The sequence below is a fragment of the Daphnia carinata genome, chromosome 2 (assembly GCF_022539665.2).
Source record: "Daphnia carinata strain CSIRO-1 chromosome 2, CSIRO_AGI_Dcar_HiC_V3, whole genome shotgun sequence".
NCBI lineage: Eukaryota > Metazoa > Arthropoda > Branchiopoda > Diplostraca > Daphniidae > Daphnia > Daphnia carinata.
The window spans coordinates 3,682,946-3,699,467 of NC_081332.1; the positions used below are offsets into that span (position 1 = coordinate 3,682,946).

Consider the following 16,522-nt stretch of genomic DNA (forward strand, 5'->3'; position numbering starts at 1 on the left):
AAAAATGGACCTTGACTGTTTCGCCCTTGTCGCGTTTCTTGGCACGCAACTTCTCCAGTGAAGGTGGCGCCACGAAAACGACGAAAGGCATCAAGTTGGATTCTTTGAGAATCTTGAGAGATTGCGGGTGCAGATTGAGGACGCAAAACTTGCCGGCCGAGACGACGGCCCGAATGGCATCAAGTGTAGTCCCGTAATAAGCCTTCTCGTATTCGCCGTGCTCGACGAATCTGCGGTTGACAATATCGGCTTCAAACTGGGCCCGAGAGATAAAGTGGTAATCTTGGCCGTTAATCTCGGAATCCTTTTTCGTCCGGCTCGTATCTGTATGTTGTCCATAAAAACAAGCCCACAATTTAAAAGAGATTTCACATTTCGTTTTAAAATTTACTTATTTGAATTTGAAATTTGTTTACTTACGCGGAACGGCGGGAGCAAAACGTTCGGAATCCTGCATCAACATTTCGCGCAATTCTTTGCGGCCGATGTTGGGCGGACCGATAAGAACAATGGGCCGTTTGTGATTGGCACGAGGGTAATACAGTCCCACTTCTTCATAAGTCAAGATTTCTTCGCTTTCTTCTATGAAAACCATTTGAAATCAAACAAAACCATTAATTTTTTTTTTTCTTTCATTTTTTGTAAAATTAAAGAGTTAAGAAATAAAGAGATGTACCTTTGCCGTAGTTGGACCGGAAACTTGTCCTCTTCTTCTTCTTGTGTTGCTTTTTGGCACAGAGTAAGGTGCCGGCCTTGGAGCGCGACGTGATCTCATTTTCGGTCGTGTCAATGACCATGGCCTGTTTTACCGCCTCTCGCCTACTTTGATCAAAGACGATTAGTTCATCCATTTATCCCATTTCAATTCGATTATAAAGAAATGAAACAAAATTTCAAAATGAATCTCACTGTTGCTGAAAGGAGCGACTGGGAATGAGACCGGCCAATGTCTGATCTTCCTCGCCTTCGCGGAACGCCTGCCACCAATTGGCGTCCTCCTGTGAAATGACGTGCAGGATGTCGCCCTTCATAAAACTGATGCCGAGCTCCTTGCAGGGGATGTATAGATCATCCTCAGGGTCGTAGTCAAAGTGGGCCTTGAGATGAACGACCGGATTGGGTGGGAGGACGCCGGCCGGCGATTTGGTGCTAGAGCCGCTTCCCACGGGGACGATGAGGAAAGTTATAGTGCCCGTCATCGATCCGACGAGATCGCAAACGTCGTTGATGGACTTGCCGCGCACTTCGACGCCGTTCACTTCCAGGATCTCGTCGCCCTCGTGAAGCAAACCGGAACGCTCAGCCACGCCGCCTCGGACGATCCGGCCGACAACAACCGCTTCACCGTCATTCCTCACCGTGGCGCCCTATTTGAAAAATACTCACATTTAATAAACCTTTCTATTCAACATCAAAATTTGCATCTCATTTGCATACCAGAGGTTCGTTTGATTTTTCCAGGGATATGACTTTAAAAGTCCTGTCTTGATGATGTTGCGAAGAGCCGCTGGCCGAATGAGCGGGTGAATGAGCCGACAGATGCGATGAGATGAAAGCCGACTCGGGCATGGCGTCCATGTCGTCCCCACTGAGGTTTGAATCGTTCAGCGGGGCGGTACTGATCGTGCTCACTTCTGCAATTCGATCGTGGGCGTAGAGGAGACCTTCCATTTCGTAACGACCGAGCAACGACACTAGCTCCACCGCCTCTGGCCGACCGCACTGCTGTAATCCGGTCAGACACTGAACACACGCGGACGAGACGGACAAAAAAAAAAAAACAAAAAAAAAAAAAATCAAATCAACATTTGCATACAACTCGAAAAGGCTAATGCATGCGGAAGTATTCGACTTTCACGCGACACAATATCAAGACTATTTTTTTTTTTACATTCGATTAGATTTTTGATTACGTGTAAAGTGCGTGCAAACAAATCGACCAATCACGACGACGGGTTGTCTCCGAATGTTAAAAATCTTTTGCCACGGGGTAAGAAGAATTCCATTGACATCAACAGAAAGGGAGTGGAAAGTTGGCCGTTTATCTCATTGGCCCGCACGATGTTTTCTTCGTTTTCAATAGTGGGGGAATAGTAGAGTGGAAAGGCTACACGGGCCGATTGGCCCGCGTGACTGGACGTGAAACGGGGAGGAAGGGCTAATGTGCCATTGCTTTACCTCGGTGACAAGTTGCTGGACGTTGTGATGAGACGACAATGTCGGCTGGCCGCAGCACCACACTTCTTGCACCTTCGAATGGATTGTCAGAGCCGAGCGGAAGGCCGGTGACAGCAAGAGACTCTGCACAGCGGCCAAATCCGCCTCCACGCCCTGTCCAGCATGTCCATTCTTCTTCAATTGCTGCTGGACTCGTTGGAGAGCAGCAGTCACATCTTGCAATCCTGCAAAAAAAAAAAAAAAATAAATCATTTAAATACACACCTCCAACTTCAATATATATATATATAAAAAAAATTAATTATGCAAATTACCAATGATCTTCTGCATGCCACTGTTGAGCAGGTAATTATTCTGCGCCAGGGCGGCCCAAGCAAGGCCGGCGTTGGCGAAACCCGGATCGTTAACGTCGTCGTCCTCGTCGTCGTCGTCATGGCCCGTATAGGCGATGTTGACCACGCCGGTAGCGGACGGCGGCGGCTGAGACTTGGTGCAACTTTCTTCGAGTGCTTGGAGCTTGCGCGATCCGCGTAGCGACGAGCGTAGAAACTCTTCCTCGCGGGCCATCCGCTCCTCCTTCTCGCGTCGCTTTCGTTCATCCTCCTTTTAAATAAATAAAAGGAAAAAAAGTTTGTGATGAAGAGAGTAGTAAAAAAAAAAAAAAAAGAAAGAGAAGCGGATGCCCCCCCCCGCACAATAGCGAATTTGCATGCCAAGTTGTTACATAAACGAATCATTGTCTCCAGAGTAACAACGGGCTCTGCCGAGCCAGACGGCCAACATCAATTCACAATGTCAAGCGGTACGAACTCGAAATACATTCACAACTTTTAAAAGTTACACGAATCAAACTCTCTTTCAAATGTTTTTTTATTGAATTTTTTTTTTTTTTTTTTTTTTTTTTTTACCTGATACTTTCGTATTCTCTCCATTTGCTCGGCGCTGAGTACATCCACTTCGACGCCCACCGCCTTCGCCGGAACGGCTGTCTGTTGTTCCGATTGAGTTGCAGGATGAAGTCGTGTTGAATTCTATCGGATCATTTGAATCGAATTTAAAAAAAAAAAAAATGGCACGTTTTAATTCGAAAAAAAAAAAAAAAAAAGAAAAGGGGAAACGAACCTGAGCAGAGGGAGCCGCGTGATTAACGACAAACGTTCGTCCGTCTTCCTCCGTGCGCAAATGATCACGCGACGGAGGAGCCGGTTTCATGATGCCGCTCACCATGCCGTTGGAAGCCACTTGATTGGCCTGGGCCGTCACCACCTTCTTCCGCAATCCGGGCGAATTGTTGTTGACGGCCACTGGAGCGTTGGCCACCACGGCCGGCGGATTGCTCGGCTTCGGGGGCGGATAACGAGGCGGCGTCTTGGTGCGTCCGACAAACGACTCGGGCACGTCGACGGCCATTTCTCGGTGTGGACCCGTATCGTGACTCGCCCAGTCGCTGCCTCCTTCGCTGCTGTGACTGGTGCTGCCACCGCCTACACTCCTTCCGCTCGTTCCCCGGCTGCTACCTGCAAAAAAACAAAAACAAACAAAAAAAAAAAGGTTAAACCAATTATACAAAATCAAGTTTCAAGGTACGAAACGATGGGATTTAAAAAAAAAAAAAAAAAAAGAAAAGAAAAAAAATGTTATGGAACTGTACCTGCGCCGGTGCTACTCCGCATGGATGGATTGCCATTCATAGCACCCATGGCGAAGGTTGTCGATGTTGCTTGATCCACCGGTTCACTGCTGCCCCATTGGCTGGCGCCTTTGATGCTTTCTCGACTACCAAACGGCTTGCCCGATTTTAACCTGCAAACAACGTTCGCGCGAAGAGAAAACGACAATCGATTAGCTACCGAACGCATCAAAAAAGTGGAAGGTGACACACACCAAACAGTTTTTTCAAAAGAAAACTTTCAAAAGAGGAATTGAGTGCGAATCCCTGCTGGCGTAATTTAAACTAAGAAGTTCGTCATCCAAAAAAAAAAGAAAAATCATTTGCTAAAACAAAACAAAAAAGCGAGAAAATGAGATGAAGCCACGTAAAACAAGAGCGTGACGTCATGTGTTTGCCTGACACGAGAGAAGCTCATATTCACTCACACACACACAGACACACACACACAGACACGTTATGTACATGAATCAATTCCCATCCGTTGACCTTAATACAAGTAGAGATAAGATTACCGGTATAGATACCCTATCCTCTGGAATGTTTTCGATTCGGCAAAAACAACCACACACTCACAAAAAAAAAAAAAAAAAAATCGTAATAATAAAAAAGAAAACGTGAAAATTATAGGACGCGCGGGAATCTTATTGACTTTGATACGTTTGCGTAGGAAAGCCGCAAAAGAATGGCCAGAATAAACAGTAAACTTTAACGATATAAAAGTTATGCGTGCGCTGTTTGGACAAGACACAGACACGATCACGTTCCAAAAGACTGGTCACGTCCACAACGGGAAACTTCACGGGGCCCTAAAATTACACAAAGGATGGAGGAAGAGAGAAAGAGAGAGATCCGGCGCTCTCTTCATCTTGTTTTCCGGAACACGTACGTAATACAAAACAAAAATAAAAAAAAAACGTACGGGAAAGAATAAAGAAACGATATTCGATTTCGTTGATAATGTGCATCTACCCTGCCCAACCCGGAAGTGAAAATAAATATAAAAAGAAGAATCAACCAAGCGTACAGAGTCTGATCATAATAAAGTTAATATCCGCCCAGAGATTTTGCCTTCTCTTCCCAATTGTTTGCGTTCTCCCGCTAGAATTGCTTGTTCACAAATAAATAACACACACACACACACATAAGGAAATAACACGTACAAAAAAAAACAAAAAAAAAACAACCAATGAAGCCTCTCGTGTTACCACGATAGCGGGGGCCCCCGAAAGTGTGTGCGCAGATTGATTGAGTGTACCCAACGTGAACAAACGAAACAAGCACAAATTTCTCGTGGGGTTTATGTTTTTTTTTTTGGCCGGAATTCCAATGCACTTCAAATTAAAAAAAAAAAAAAAAAAAGCTAAATGTTTTTTGTTTTTTTTGCTTCGTTGTGGTTACCGTTGGGTAAATCGACGGACAGCTGATTCCGCCATTTTCTCTTCTTCTTTTCAAGAAACTTCCGCCATCGAATTTTGGAAAATCTTTTTTTTTTCTTTGAATTGAAACAAACGAATTTTTAAACTTTAGGTGAATGCCTTCCGTTGTGAGGTCAAGTTAAGTTAACTAACTAAAAATAGATAAGAAAAAAAACAAACAAATGAGTTAAGAACGAAAAATGTTCAATAAAAAGATCAGATTGAGATTCTTTTAGTCACGAGACAGAAACGAAAAAAAAAAAGAGAGAGAGACAATAAATTCCGCAGCTGCGTGAGTTGTTACAAACTTCTTTCGTGTCAAGGATTTCTGGTGAGATGACGGGAGGGCAAACTTTATTTTTTCCTTTTCAAGGACAAACTTTCCCTCCGCCGGTGCTGCCTCCCGGTAAACGTTCGTGCGGCTATCGAACCATCGCACAACCCATGAAACCGTCAACAAGATGGAGGAGTTTTTTTTTTTAAGAAAAAAAAAAACAAAAAACATTCAACGAGGGTAGATAAAAAATTTCTTTGGCGAACGAAACACAAAAATCATTCGGAGGCAATAGAAAAAAAAAAACAGCAGCAGATGGAAATGGGCTCTGTATGGTGATTGCTCTCATAAAAAAAAAAGGAAATTCATGTTTTTACCGGTAGAGAAAAACGAATCCCGATATTCATTTTCAAAAACGAAAGAAATTTCTTATAATGTGCACTTAACATTCCCCCCCCCCCACCAATTTTTTTTTCCTACTTTTCGTTCCGGTTCAACCTGAATGTGAACATGCAAAAAAAAAAAAAAAAAAAAAAAAAAGAGGTTTGGAACGATGCCGAACCGAAACCAAACCGGACATTAATTGATGTTTTTTTTTTTTTTTTCTCTCCCGACCGACATTCCTTCTTTTTTTCTCTCTCTCTCTCTCTCTTGGAAGTTTATCTCAAGAAAGTTGTTCTACAACTTGAAGAACACCCCACCCCCTCCCTTCCCTTTAAAACAGCGAAAAGAAATTGAACTTTTTCTTTTTTTTTTCTACCTGCTAACTTTTGCAGATCTAGTTCTTTTGGTTCCTTATTCGTTATCATACCTGTTACAGAAGAAAAATATACAAATACTGACCAATCAGCCCATCGACTTTTCATCGCCTGATTTAAATTATTCTGCGGGTGGCACTAATAACAATACATCCAACAAAGAAGACGTCCCCGATTACCGGTCAGAGTTGACATGGTTTTCTTTTTCCATGGACCAGAAAAATCGAACACTCCCCCCCCCCCCCGTCCCCCCACGCATTCGACTAGTTTTTACTTCTTTTCTTCCTACTTTTTTTTTTTTTTAAAGTGAAATAATACACCTGAAATAAGACCACCACCGCAGAGGAAAAAAAGAGCTCCGATGAGACCGCACCTGTTTAGGGTTGGCTAATCCACCACTAACAAATACACACGCGGCGTAAGAAGAGGGGGGAGAGCTTTTTTTTTGTGTGTATCTTAACACACGCACAAAAAAAAAAAAACCTTGAATGGACAATGAGATTTCATCAAGAAGAACGAAAAAAAAAAAAGGAAGTCTTAAAAATTGAGAAAAAATCTTGCAGAAACACTTGACTCACTTTGAAAATATTTTGTAAGAAGACGAGTCACACGAGATATCGTGACACTGTCCGACACAACACTAATGCCACACAATTTCCTGTTCTTTTTTTGTTTGTTTCACCAATCGAATTTTGGCTAAACTTGGACGAAAGGGGCCATCAGGCCACCCAAACTGGAAAAAGTAAGTCGCAAATATGCAAATGTATGTCTCCTTTTTTTGTGTGTGTGAAAAAAAACAAAAAAAAAATTCAATTTCGAAACCCTCCCTTTGAAAAAAAAAAAATAAAATAAAATACACACACAACAATGGCCGCCAAAGCAAACTCGAGTCGGTTTTCAGGGTTTTCACAAACTAAAGTCGCTTCTTTAGTTTAAAGTTGCACCATTAATTTGTCTATTCTTCTCCACTGCAAATGCCACCGAAAGGTTTCGCTTGTTGTAACTTTCTCGATATCGAAAACACCACACCTTTTGCTACGCAATGAGAGAAAAAAGACACAACACACACACACACACACACAAAGATCAGGTGGAGAACACACCTGATGGTGGATGGAACGCTATTGCTGAGGGCCAGGAAGAAGAGAGGACGCGAACACACGGCTCAGAGTGAAGCTGCCAAATATTTCACTGGGTATTTCTCATTTGCTTTTCGGTTTGAAAATGGAGAAAAGAAAAAAAAAAACCTCCCCTCCCCAAGTCCAGACGTAGACGAATGAAGGTGAAAAGCGGGCCAGAGCTGATAAAAAGCAAAGCTAAAGAGTAGGGAAAAGAATGCCAACCACACGGCCCGTCCACAAACACACACAAGGTGATTTCCCTTCCTACGAAAAAAAAAAAGAAGTCTATACCTGCCGGGAGCAGGTAGGGGAGGGATTAAAATTATCCCCCCCCCCCAAAAAAAAGGGCAGGTAGATATGATGCCAACACCATCTGGCGGTCGATTTAATAACCCCTCATTACAACAGCATCTATACCCCCAATTTATTTTTTTTTTTTTAATGACATTAAGCCAACGACGACTTAATAGCAAATGTGAAGGTCCATTTAACTAAAAGCCACGAGGGAAACGAGGGGGAATTTTTCCTGATCTCCCATGTGTCATCGCAGAAAGCACAAAATGAGCCATTTTTCACTTAGGGTCGAGCTATTGGAATGGGGAATGCTTGTTCGCAGGAACTCGGAATAGTAACACGACGCCCCGACTGCTTCCCCTCATTCTCTACATCTCCATTTACTAAAAGTGCGCTCTGCTACACACACAATACAGGAGAGACAAGAAATGTATAACGGCGTGTTAAACGACAGGGAAACCCATTTCCACTCTCTCTCTCTCTCTCTTGTTGTTTTGTTTTTACGTGTCTCCCTCTCACTGTCAAAGAGAAAAAAAAAAAAACAAAAGCAGAAAATGTGTATGTGTGTGTAGAGAACATCTAGAAATGTTTTCCGAACCCCCCCTGTGTCTTTCAACGTGGAAAAAGATGGGCCACTCGATCCGCTGGCTCCATTCCTTTTGGAACATTGCAGGAGGGCAGCAAAAAAAAAAAGACGAACCGAGACCCAGCAGGCCAGACACACAGGACCTCTTATCCAATAATAACATACAAAGAAAAACAGGCGAGACTGAAAAGCAACAACAACAAAAAAAAAAAAAAAATAAAAAATAAAATGGCGTCGAGGCTGGACCGAGGCCAAACATTTCACAAAAGGCAAAAACAAAAAAAAAACAAAAAACATTGTACGATAGTCAAGTGAGTCACGAACAGGTCACGACCGTCGTGAGATCGTGGGGAGCTTCTTCTAAATCTCATCATTTTTTTTTTTTTTTCTTTCGTGTTATGGCCTTGGGTTCTAAACATGGCGTTAAAATCCGTGACGACATTCATTATCACGCGTTCGCCATGGAGCAGAAACGACCGGCGTTCATCATCGTCTTATTTCCGGTGAAAATAGGAAGGAGAACTACTTTCACGTATGAGTGATAGCTTTGAATAGTAATAAAACAAAAAAGCTTGATACGATCCCCTCCTCTCTTTGAATATTAAATTCGTGTTTTGGCTTTGTGCATTTTCATTTGATTTATATCAGAGAGGATTCACTCTGATTTGCGTAACTCGATCAACTTTGGAGGGTTTTGTTTTGTTTACTATTCAAAGTTTTCTCTCCTCCTATTTCCACTTTGTTCTACGTCTCATATACGAATTCGAAATATCGCATCAATTCTGTTCGTATTTTCTTTTCTTTCCTTCCCCCCCCTTAAAAAAAAAAAAGGGCGAAGAAAATAACATAAAATCTTAGCATTTTTTTTTGGGCTTCATCTTCTAGGAGAATAGAAAAAGAAAAAAAAAAAACGAATGTACTTACGTGGATTCTTCCTGAGTGATGGCGTGTTCCACTTGAACGGCAGTGACGTGCAAACGTTCTGCACCGGCGGCGGATTTGTTAGCAGACGACGGTGCGGCATTGGATGAAACGGGCAATCGGGACGTCGTTACCAGCAATTCACTCTGGTCACGATCTCCCGCCTCTTTATCGTCGCCATCATCTCCATCATCGTCGGCATCGGCACCGACCGCTTCCGGTTGGTGGTGGTTCCTTCGCGAAACACCACCACTCGATGAGTCTGGCGTCAAGACGATGGCGTCAACTCTGACTTGAGTCACGTGATCGCCGTTGATGTGAACATTTCCTCCTCCTCCTCCTGCTGCTGGTGGTGCAGCTGCGTCCGTGCCACTCGCATCTCGGCCAGCGGCGCCCATCCAGCCGCTGGGCGAACCGAAAGGCGAAATGACCGACACAGAGGCCGGCGGCGAAAGGGCGCCGGCAAAGGCCGGCGGTGGCGACGTCACCGACAGCCGGACACCGCCGTCCCTTTTCGGGACGGTGGGCGTCGATGGCGGTGGTGTTCTGCTGTTACTCCGATGTCCTTGGCTGATGACCTCGTCCTCCTCATCATCGTCATCTTTATCACCGTCATCCATCTTCGTCCCGGCTACTGCTGCCCGGTTAGATGGCGTCGCTGATCCACCGTCGTGACTCAACTGTCAAACGGAATAACACAAAAAAAAAATGGCGGAGTAAGACACACACACACGCGAAAGAAAAAAAAAAAACAAGTGACAGACACCGGGCTTCATCCATCAAAACAAAACGAAAACTCTTGAAATCTTTCAAAAAATGCAAACGTCACGAATCAAAAGAAATCAACGAAAATGGAAATCGTTTTCTTTCTTACTCCTGAAAAATTCCTTTAAAAAAAAAAAAAAATAAAAATAAAGAGACTTGGCAGATGTGTGACTGGAACATATGGCAAGACACGGCGGCCGTCACGAAAAAAAAAAAAAAAAAGACACAATTTTCGAGTTTTTAACTATCGGATATTATTCCGGTTTAAGATGCGCCCCCCCCCCCCGTTTACACCCTACGAATAAACCGGGCCGTGTTCCAGATCACGTGATGTAGTTCTAATAGAAGAGAGCGCGCCCTATATAACACAAACCGCGTACGACAATAAATAAACTCCTTTTTTTTTTTTTCTTAAACAGACAGAAGCTAAAGATAAAAACGAAAATACAACGAAGAACGAGGATTACAAGACCGTGAATCTCCGTCATTTCTAAATAGAAAAAAAAAAAGAAGAAAACACCAAAAAAAATATGTGGGACTCCCATTTTTGGAGGAGACGGCAAACAACAGAATCTGCGTGTTGGATGTATTAGACATAAAAAAAAAAAAAAAAAAAAAAAAAAGAAAAGAGAGGCAAGTCTGGAAATAACTCATGCCCATAGTTCTCTCTTTTTTACCCATCAGCCCAATGTCTATATTTTCCCAGCTCTCCAACTTTATATTATTCTGCTGGCCCAAAAGAAGTTTTGAGCATCGAACAGACGACTGGACAAGTCGGTTGCTTCTTCTATCTAGTCGAGACGAACTGCGTGTATGTGTGTGTGTGTGTGTGTGTGTGTGTGCACGGTTACATGAATTATTGATTGGCAGACAAGAAAATTCTGCCTTCTTTTCTTTCTTCGTTGCTTCAAACAAGACGACCGATCGATAACGCCCTCTCTTTGCTTCTCATTCGCCCTCGCTTCACTAGTCGCTGAGTGGACCAGAGAAGATGAAAAAAAAAAACCATTTCTGGGAGAGGCGCACAAAATTGGGCAATGCGGGAATACGTTGATTACGATCTCGGTATGCACGTTTGAAACGTGCACAATCATCGAAATTCAAATTTCTTTTATTTTTTTGTTTCCCATCGCAAAACAAATTCCCTCACACCCCGCCCCAAAAAAAAGGGATTTCGTGTTTGTCGTTTGATCTGATTTGACACGGTTCGATTTTAAAAGGGTTACCCTCAAATCATTTGTGTGTGACCAGAATAAACGAGAATATGTTAATAAAATTAAAAAAAAAAAACAAGCCAAAAAAAAAATAGGGTGGCCAAAAAAAAAAAAAAAAAATAAAATAAAATAAACAAACGGTTAATACCTGTTGAGAGAGTTTGGTCATGTCGACCGGTTTAATCTTCTTCAACGCCGACAACCTTTCAAGCCGCTCACGGGCTTGTTTTTCCACAGCGATAACAAAGGCGTCTTGCACGTTACTATTGGCCGCCAAATCTTGGGCTAAAAATGTTCAAATAAATTCATTATTTAGAATTTCAATTAAACATCATTTAAAAATAAAAAAAAAAAAAAAAAAAAGAACACACAGAAATAAAATAAAATATCAAGCGGGATCGAATAAGGAAATAGAAATCTACTGGAAGAATCCACAGAGGCCGATATGGAATTCGAAGACGACGAATAACTTGAGAGGGGTGGCGGAGGTAAAAGTAAAACCCTTCGTCTAATCGGCGGAGTGTCAACATCTCCAATGCCGCGATTGCGCCAATAGCCGGGCGTGTCGGGCTGGTCGTCTTTGGCCGCGTGTTCCAAAACTTTTTCCAGCGAATCGTCCGATACGGAAGAAGCGGGTGCCTCTTCTTCGATCGACGTTAAAGGGAAACCGGCAGACGAACACGCGGCCACTTTGGAATTGGGGCACATTTGCGAACCACTTCGAACACATCCAGCGCGGCCATCTCGCCGGCTACGTTTATTCCTCGATCCCAGAGGCTTCCGGCCAGCGCAGGATAAGCACAATCTGAGCGAATCCATGCCGAAGCACCGACTAAAAAAAATAATATTTTCTTTTTCTTTTTTTTTCTCTCTCTCTCTCTGGAACTACTACCATGTCCACCTTGTTCTTCTTTTACGGATCAGTGCGCCGTTTCTAAATTAAGACGCCTTTACATTCGCCCTTTGCAAGCGCTCTTTCCCTCCCTCTCCCCCCCCCCCCATCTCATCCGCAACGCGTGTTCGACATTCAACGAAAATAGAAGTGGCTAGAAATTCCGGTGGCCAGATGGCGCTCAAAACATTCCGCTCAGAAATTTCAAGCAAAAGTAAACCGAAAAATGTCCCCGAAAAAATAATTTTAACAAACGACGAATACAAAAAAAAAAAAAAAAAAAAAAATTAACTTCCGTTCAAAAATCAACGTGTTTCGAATACCATCGCCGTTACAATGAAAGAACTCACCTAATTTGTTGCCGCTCTTCCGCTTCACTCGCAGGCAGATCGTCCTCGACCGGATGCACTAAATCATGAATAAATAAAAACATTTGTTTACAATTTTTTGGCGGGCTGATTTAAAAAAAAAAGAAAAGAAAATCAATAGCAATTAACTTAATCCCCTTAAAAAAAAAAAAATAAATAAAAACTTTTGACCGTCTCTTAAATAGTTTGGCCACTTTCTCGAGAGTAGGCCCTCACCCATTACAAACTTTGGACTTCCACGTCAACAAAAATTTAAAAAAAAAAAAAAGAGTTTGAAAAAATAAATAAATAAATAAATAAAAATGTTATGAAAGACCTGGTGGATGTGAGAGATGACTTCAGTGTGAGTTGCGCCATCCAACGACTTGCCATTGACCTCAAGGATCTCATCGCCAATCTCCAGATCCGCCTTGTCTGCGGGGGATCCTATACGAAAAGGAAGCCAAAGTTAGAAATCGAACACACATAAAAAAAAAAAAAAGGGAGGGATAGACCCATGATTTATTGGCAAGTTTCGAGCGTTCCCTTTGACCCATTATTTCGTCCACCATCATTTGAACGGCAGCAAAAAATAAATAAATAAATAAGAGCCGTGGGTTTTAGGGTTCGTCCATTAACACATCGACACAATTCCTTAACGAAAAGTCACGTACGGGATGCGTTCCCTAGAAGACAAGAAAATATCCCCTCCGTATAATTCATTCCCCCCCCCTCCCCGCGCTTTCATTGCCTCGTTCGTGACTCGCAATCGAACAAAACGTCATGTGCTACAAAAAAACGTACACGATCCAATCGAATGGCGAGTTTTTAGTCAGCAAACGTCGATCGATGTTTGTCTATCCCAAACTATTCGATCTAATGATCCATCAAGTTTTTTTCGGTATTTTCTAAAGAGGGCAACCCTAGTTCAAATACCCCCCCCCCTCTCTCTCTCTCTCTCTTTCTCTGCCATTTAGCGGTTTATCAAACTAAAAAAAAAAAAAAAAAAAAAAGAGGAAGAAGAAAATAACCTTTTTCTTTATGCATTCAAACTGCGTAATCGTAAAGGTTCTACAAACGTCGTCTTCGTCGTCGTTCGTCTTAAGAGATGATGGGAAGATACGTTGACTTCCAGCCCGCCTTCTCACTTTCTCTCTTTCTCCTTTTTCATCCGCCTCCTCGCCAAACCTTCTCTCTCCCTCACCCACCCCCTTTCTCCTCCACCCAAGCCTTTCGGGGGATCCCAATCAATACTTGGCCTCCGCGCCACGCAGCATCCTTGCTTCTCGATGGCGCAGCTCCCACACATACCGCACGCAAAAGACACGTTATTCGGACAAGGGTAAGGGTGTGTGTCTGTGTCTGTGTCTACATTGTCGAACGTCGAAAACACATTTTTTTTTTTTTTTTAGACTTTATGGGATTCGATTTTCTTTTTTTTTTTTAATGAAACACTTTGGATGTGTTTTTTTATAAGGGTGGAATTATTTTTTTAAAACTGGGGTTTGCACGAAATATCAATGGCCAGCAGAGGTCAAGTGAGAACGAACGAGGACGCATTTTTTTTTTTTTTTTTTTACCTGATGGAAGCCAACGGGAGGGAAACACTCGGGTCGAACTGTGATTGTTTTTTAAACGTTTCGTACTCCCTGTATTTATTTCTTGTTGCCCGCTATAACTGAAGACTATTTAAAAAAAAAACATAAAAATGTTCTATTCAAATCATTTTGAAATTTGAAATCTTTAGGAAAAAATAAAAAAAAAAGAAATGAAGAAAGAAAACTTTTGCAAACTGAAATCTAAAATGGAAAACCCACATCATCAGCCAAGTTTGACGTTCCCCGTGACACACATACCTCTTCCTCCTCGTTGGCTTGACCCAGCCCATATTCCCCCCTCTTTTTTTTTTCGTGCGCAAACGAACGACAATAAACAAGCGGGTCGAGATCGTACGTTATACAAGATAAGGATAAGAAAAAAAAAAAAAGGAGGTGGGAGTAAATAGTGGGCGTCGGGTAAATCCTTGATGTGTATACGTGGAAAATGGAGGAGAGAGTCGGCGATAAACACAACCAGCACATCGCTACGCGAGCACACACAAACACACAGCAGAAAACGAATAAACGCAAAGGGCAAAATGAAAAACGAAATTAGAAAACGAGGGTCATAAAAAAAAAAAAAAAAAAAGACTTGGAAATTTATGAATAGACTTGAAAAGAGAAAAAAAAAAAAAATTGGTGGTTAGCCATCAGACACACACACACAAAATGTGAATGTAACAAGTACCGTAAAGTTTAATCTTTTGGTCTCTCGTCTCGACCAAAATGATGACGTAACCGCCTAGATCGACCATGTCGCCGAGCGCTCGAGAAAAACAAAAGATCGACGACTGATGATGGTCGTAATTGAGAAACACTCGTCCCACTAATTATCCGCCGGCCACAGATTGCGACGGATGGATGGATCGTTACAAACACGCATTTCTTTTTTCTCTTTTTGGCCACTGCCGGCCAAAAAAAACGCAGCTAGTCGTTTCGTAACGTACACATCACTAAGTGAAAAAGAGAAAAAATCCTGTAGGCCAAAGTTTCACGATTCCATCACTTCTTCTTCAAACAACATCCATTTTGGTTGCAGATGCGCGCAAGTAGATTCGAGAAATCAAGTTTGCCCCCCCCCCCTCGCCCTTCTCCGCACTTGTAATAATTCACTTGGAAAAATAAAATAATAAACTTGGAAAACGTTTAGGAAAAAGTTTAGAAAAAAAAAAGAAGCTTCTTGGTATACGATCGTGATCGATATATAGGTAAATATAAAAATAAAAAAAACGAAAATCCAAAAAAAAAAAAGGGGGGGAAGGGGGGAAACGGAAGGACACTGGCAGGAATGGGGTGGAAGAACGTCGTCGATCCACGTCCTGTTTTCCTGCGTACGCGCCTCACTGTGCGGCTGAGCGGCAACGATCTTGCGGAATATAGGAGGCAAAAGACACGGGATGGCAGGAAAGGTCTCCATGGCGACTCTCTACAGCATCTCGGGCGCTCTCTTCCGCGCAGGATCTTTTCCTCTTTTTATTTTTTTTTCGTTCCTTCCTCCTCCTCCCCCCTTTTTTTATATATATATATATATATTTTTTTTTTTTTTTTTTTTTTTTCTCTCTCTTTCATAGATATCTTTTTCCTCTTCTCTACCATTCGCTGGGCTTATAGTCGTTTCTGATGTACTGGTACGACATCCATGAAAAGAGATAGAGCACTAGCCGGGATCACCTAGTACACACAGAAGGAGAGAGCGAGAGAGAGAGAGCGAGATATCCGGCGTGAAATACCTACACCAAGTTTCGTGCGCGTCTCTTTTAACTACTAAAGACATCCATCGATCCACGACTGCCAAAAAAGGACGTTGCCGCACAGTTTGCCCCCGGCTAAAGTAGCGCCAATTACCCGCACAAAGCAACAACAAAAAAAAAAAACAAAAAAAAAAAAAATTGATACAAGAAAATGAAGAATTTTTGAATACCGTGATCATTTCATCGTGAAAAGAGACGGAGAAATTAGTGCGAGCATGTCATTATGCAATTTGATTGCCCGCTATGAAAGAAAATAAAATAAAAGCTAATTAGCTTCTTTATCCTTGATTCTATTAAAAGTGGTAAACAGAACCAAAAAAAAAAAAAAAAAAAAAAAAAAAAAAAGTAGGAACATTCTCAACCGCAAACCCCTTCCCCCTTCCGGCCCTCCTAACTGATTTCATTTTCCGGATGAATACCGGAACTGATCCGACCGTGTACAGTGTACAGCGCTGGTCAATTAACAGGCCAGCAAGAGAGCGAGAGAGAGAGAGACGTACGAAAGATCGATTGCAATCGACCGACTGTTGGATAGAAACCAGAGCTCCTGCTGATACACACACACACACACACACACTTCATTTCTTAGTATCCAACACGACCAAAAAGCGGAAGAGGGAAAAGAAAAAAAAAAAATCTTACACTGCATATGTGGTATAAAAAAAAATAAAATCAATAGACATGACGGACGGGTATAAATAAAGGTGTGGCTGCGTGAAGATCCCATCCCTTCCCT

At 42.4% G+C, this 16,522-nt stretch overlaps 1 protein-coding gene across 5 annotated transcripts in view; it reads right to left on the minus strand.

The window, feature by feature from the left end:
- The window catches only part of LOC130686443 (uncharacterized), a 28,191-nt gene that overhangs the window by 2,146 nt on the left and 9,523 nt on the right, over nt 1–16,522 (minus strand). For all 5 annotated transcript variants that reach the window (XR_008999882.2, XM_057509565.2, XM_057509562.2 and 2 more), the window contains 14 exons: nt 12,775–12,884; nt 12,441–12,498; nt 11,347–11,483; nt 9,223–9,899; nt 3,830–3,981; nt 3,301–3,695; nt 3,087–3,209; nt 2,493–2,781; nt 2,179–2,402; nt 1,438–1,743; nt 910–1,367; nt 677–822; nt 421–582; nt 11–324 (listed from right to left, as the gene is read on the minus strand). Coding sequence is in view for 4 of the 5 variants with exons in the window: in XM_057509565.2 (XP_057365548.1) it covers nt 11–324; nt 421–582; nt 677–822; nt 910–1,367; nt 1,438–1,743; nt 2,179–2,402; nt 2,493–2,781; nt 3,087–3,209; nt 3,301–3,695; nt 3,830–3,981; nt 9,223–9,899; nt 11,347–11,483; nt 12,441–12,498; nt 12,775–12,884 (3,551 nt within the window). In the remaining variant the exon portion in view is untranslated. The remainder of the gene's footprint in view (nt 1–10; nt 325–420; nt 583–676; nt 823–909; nt 1,368–1,437; nt 1,744–2,178; nt 2,403–2,492; nt 2,782–3,086; nt 3,210–3,300; nt 3,696–3,829; nt 3,982–9,222; nt 9,900–11,346; nt 11,484–12,440; nt 12,499–12,774; nt 12,885–16,522) is intronic.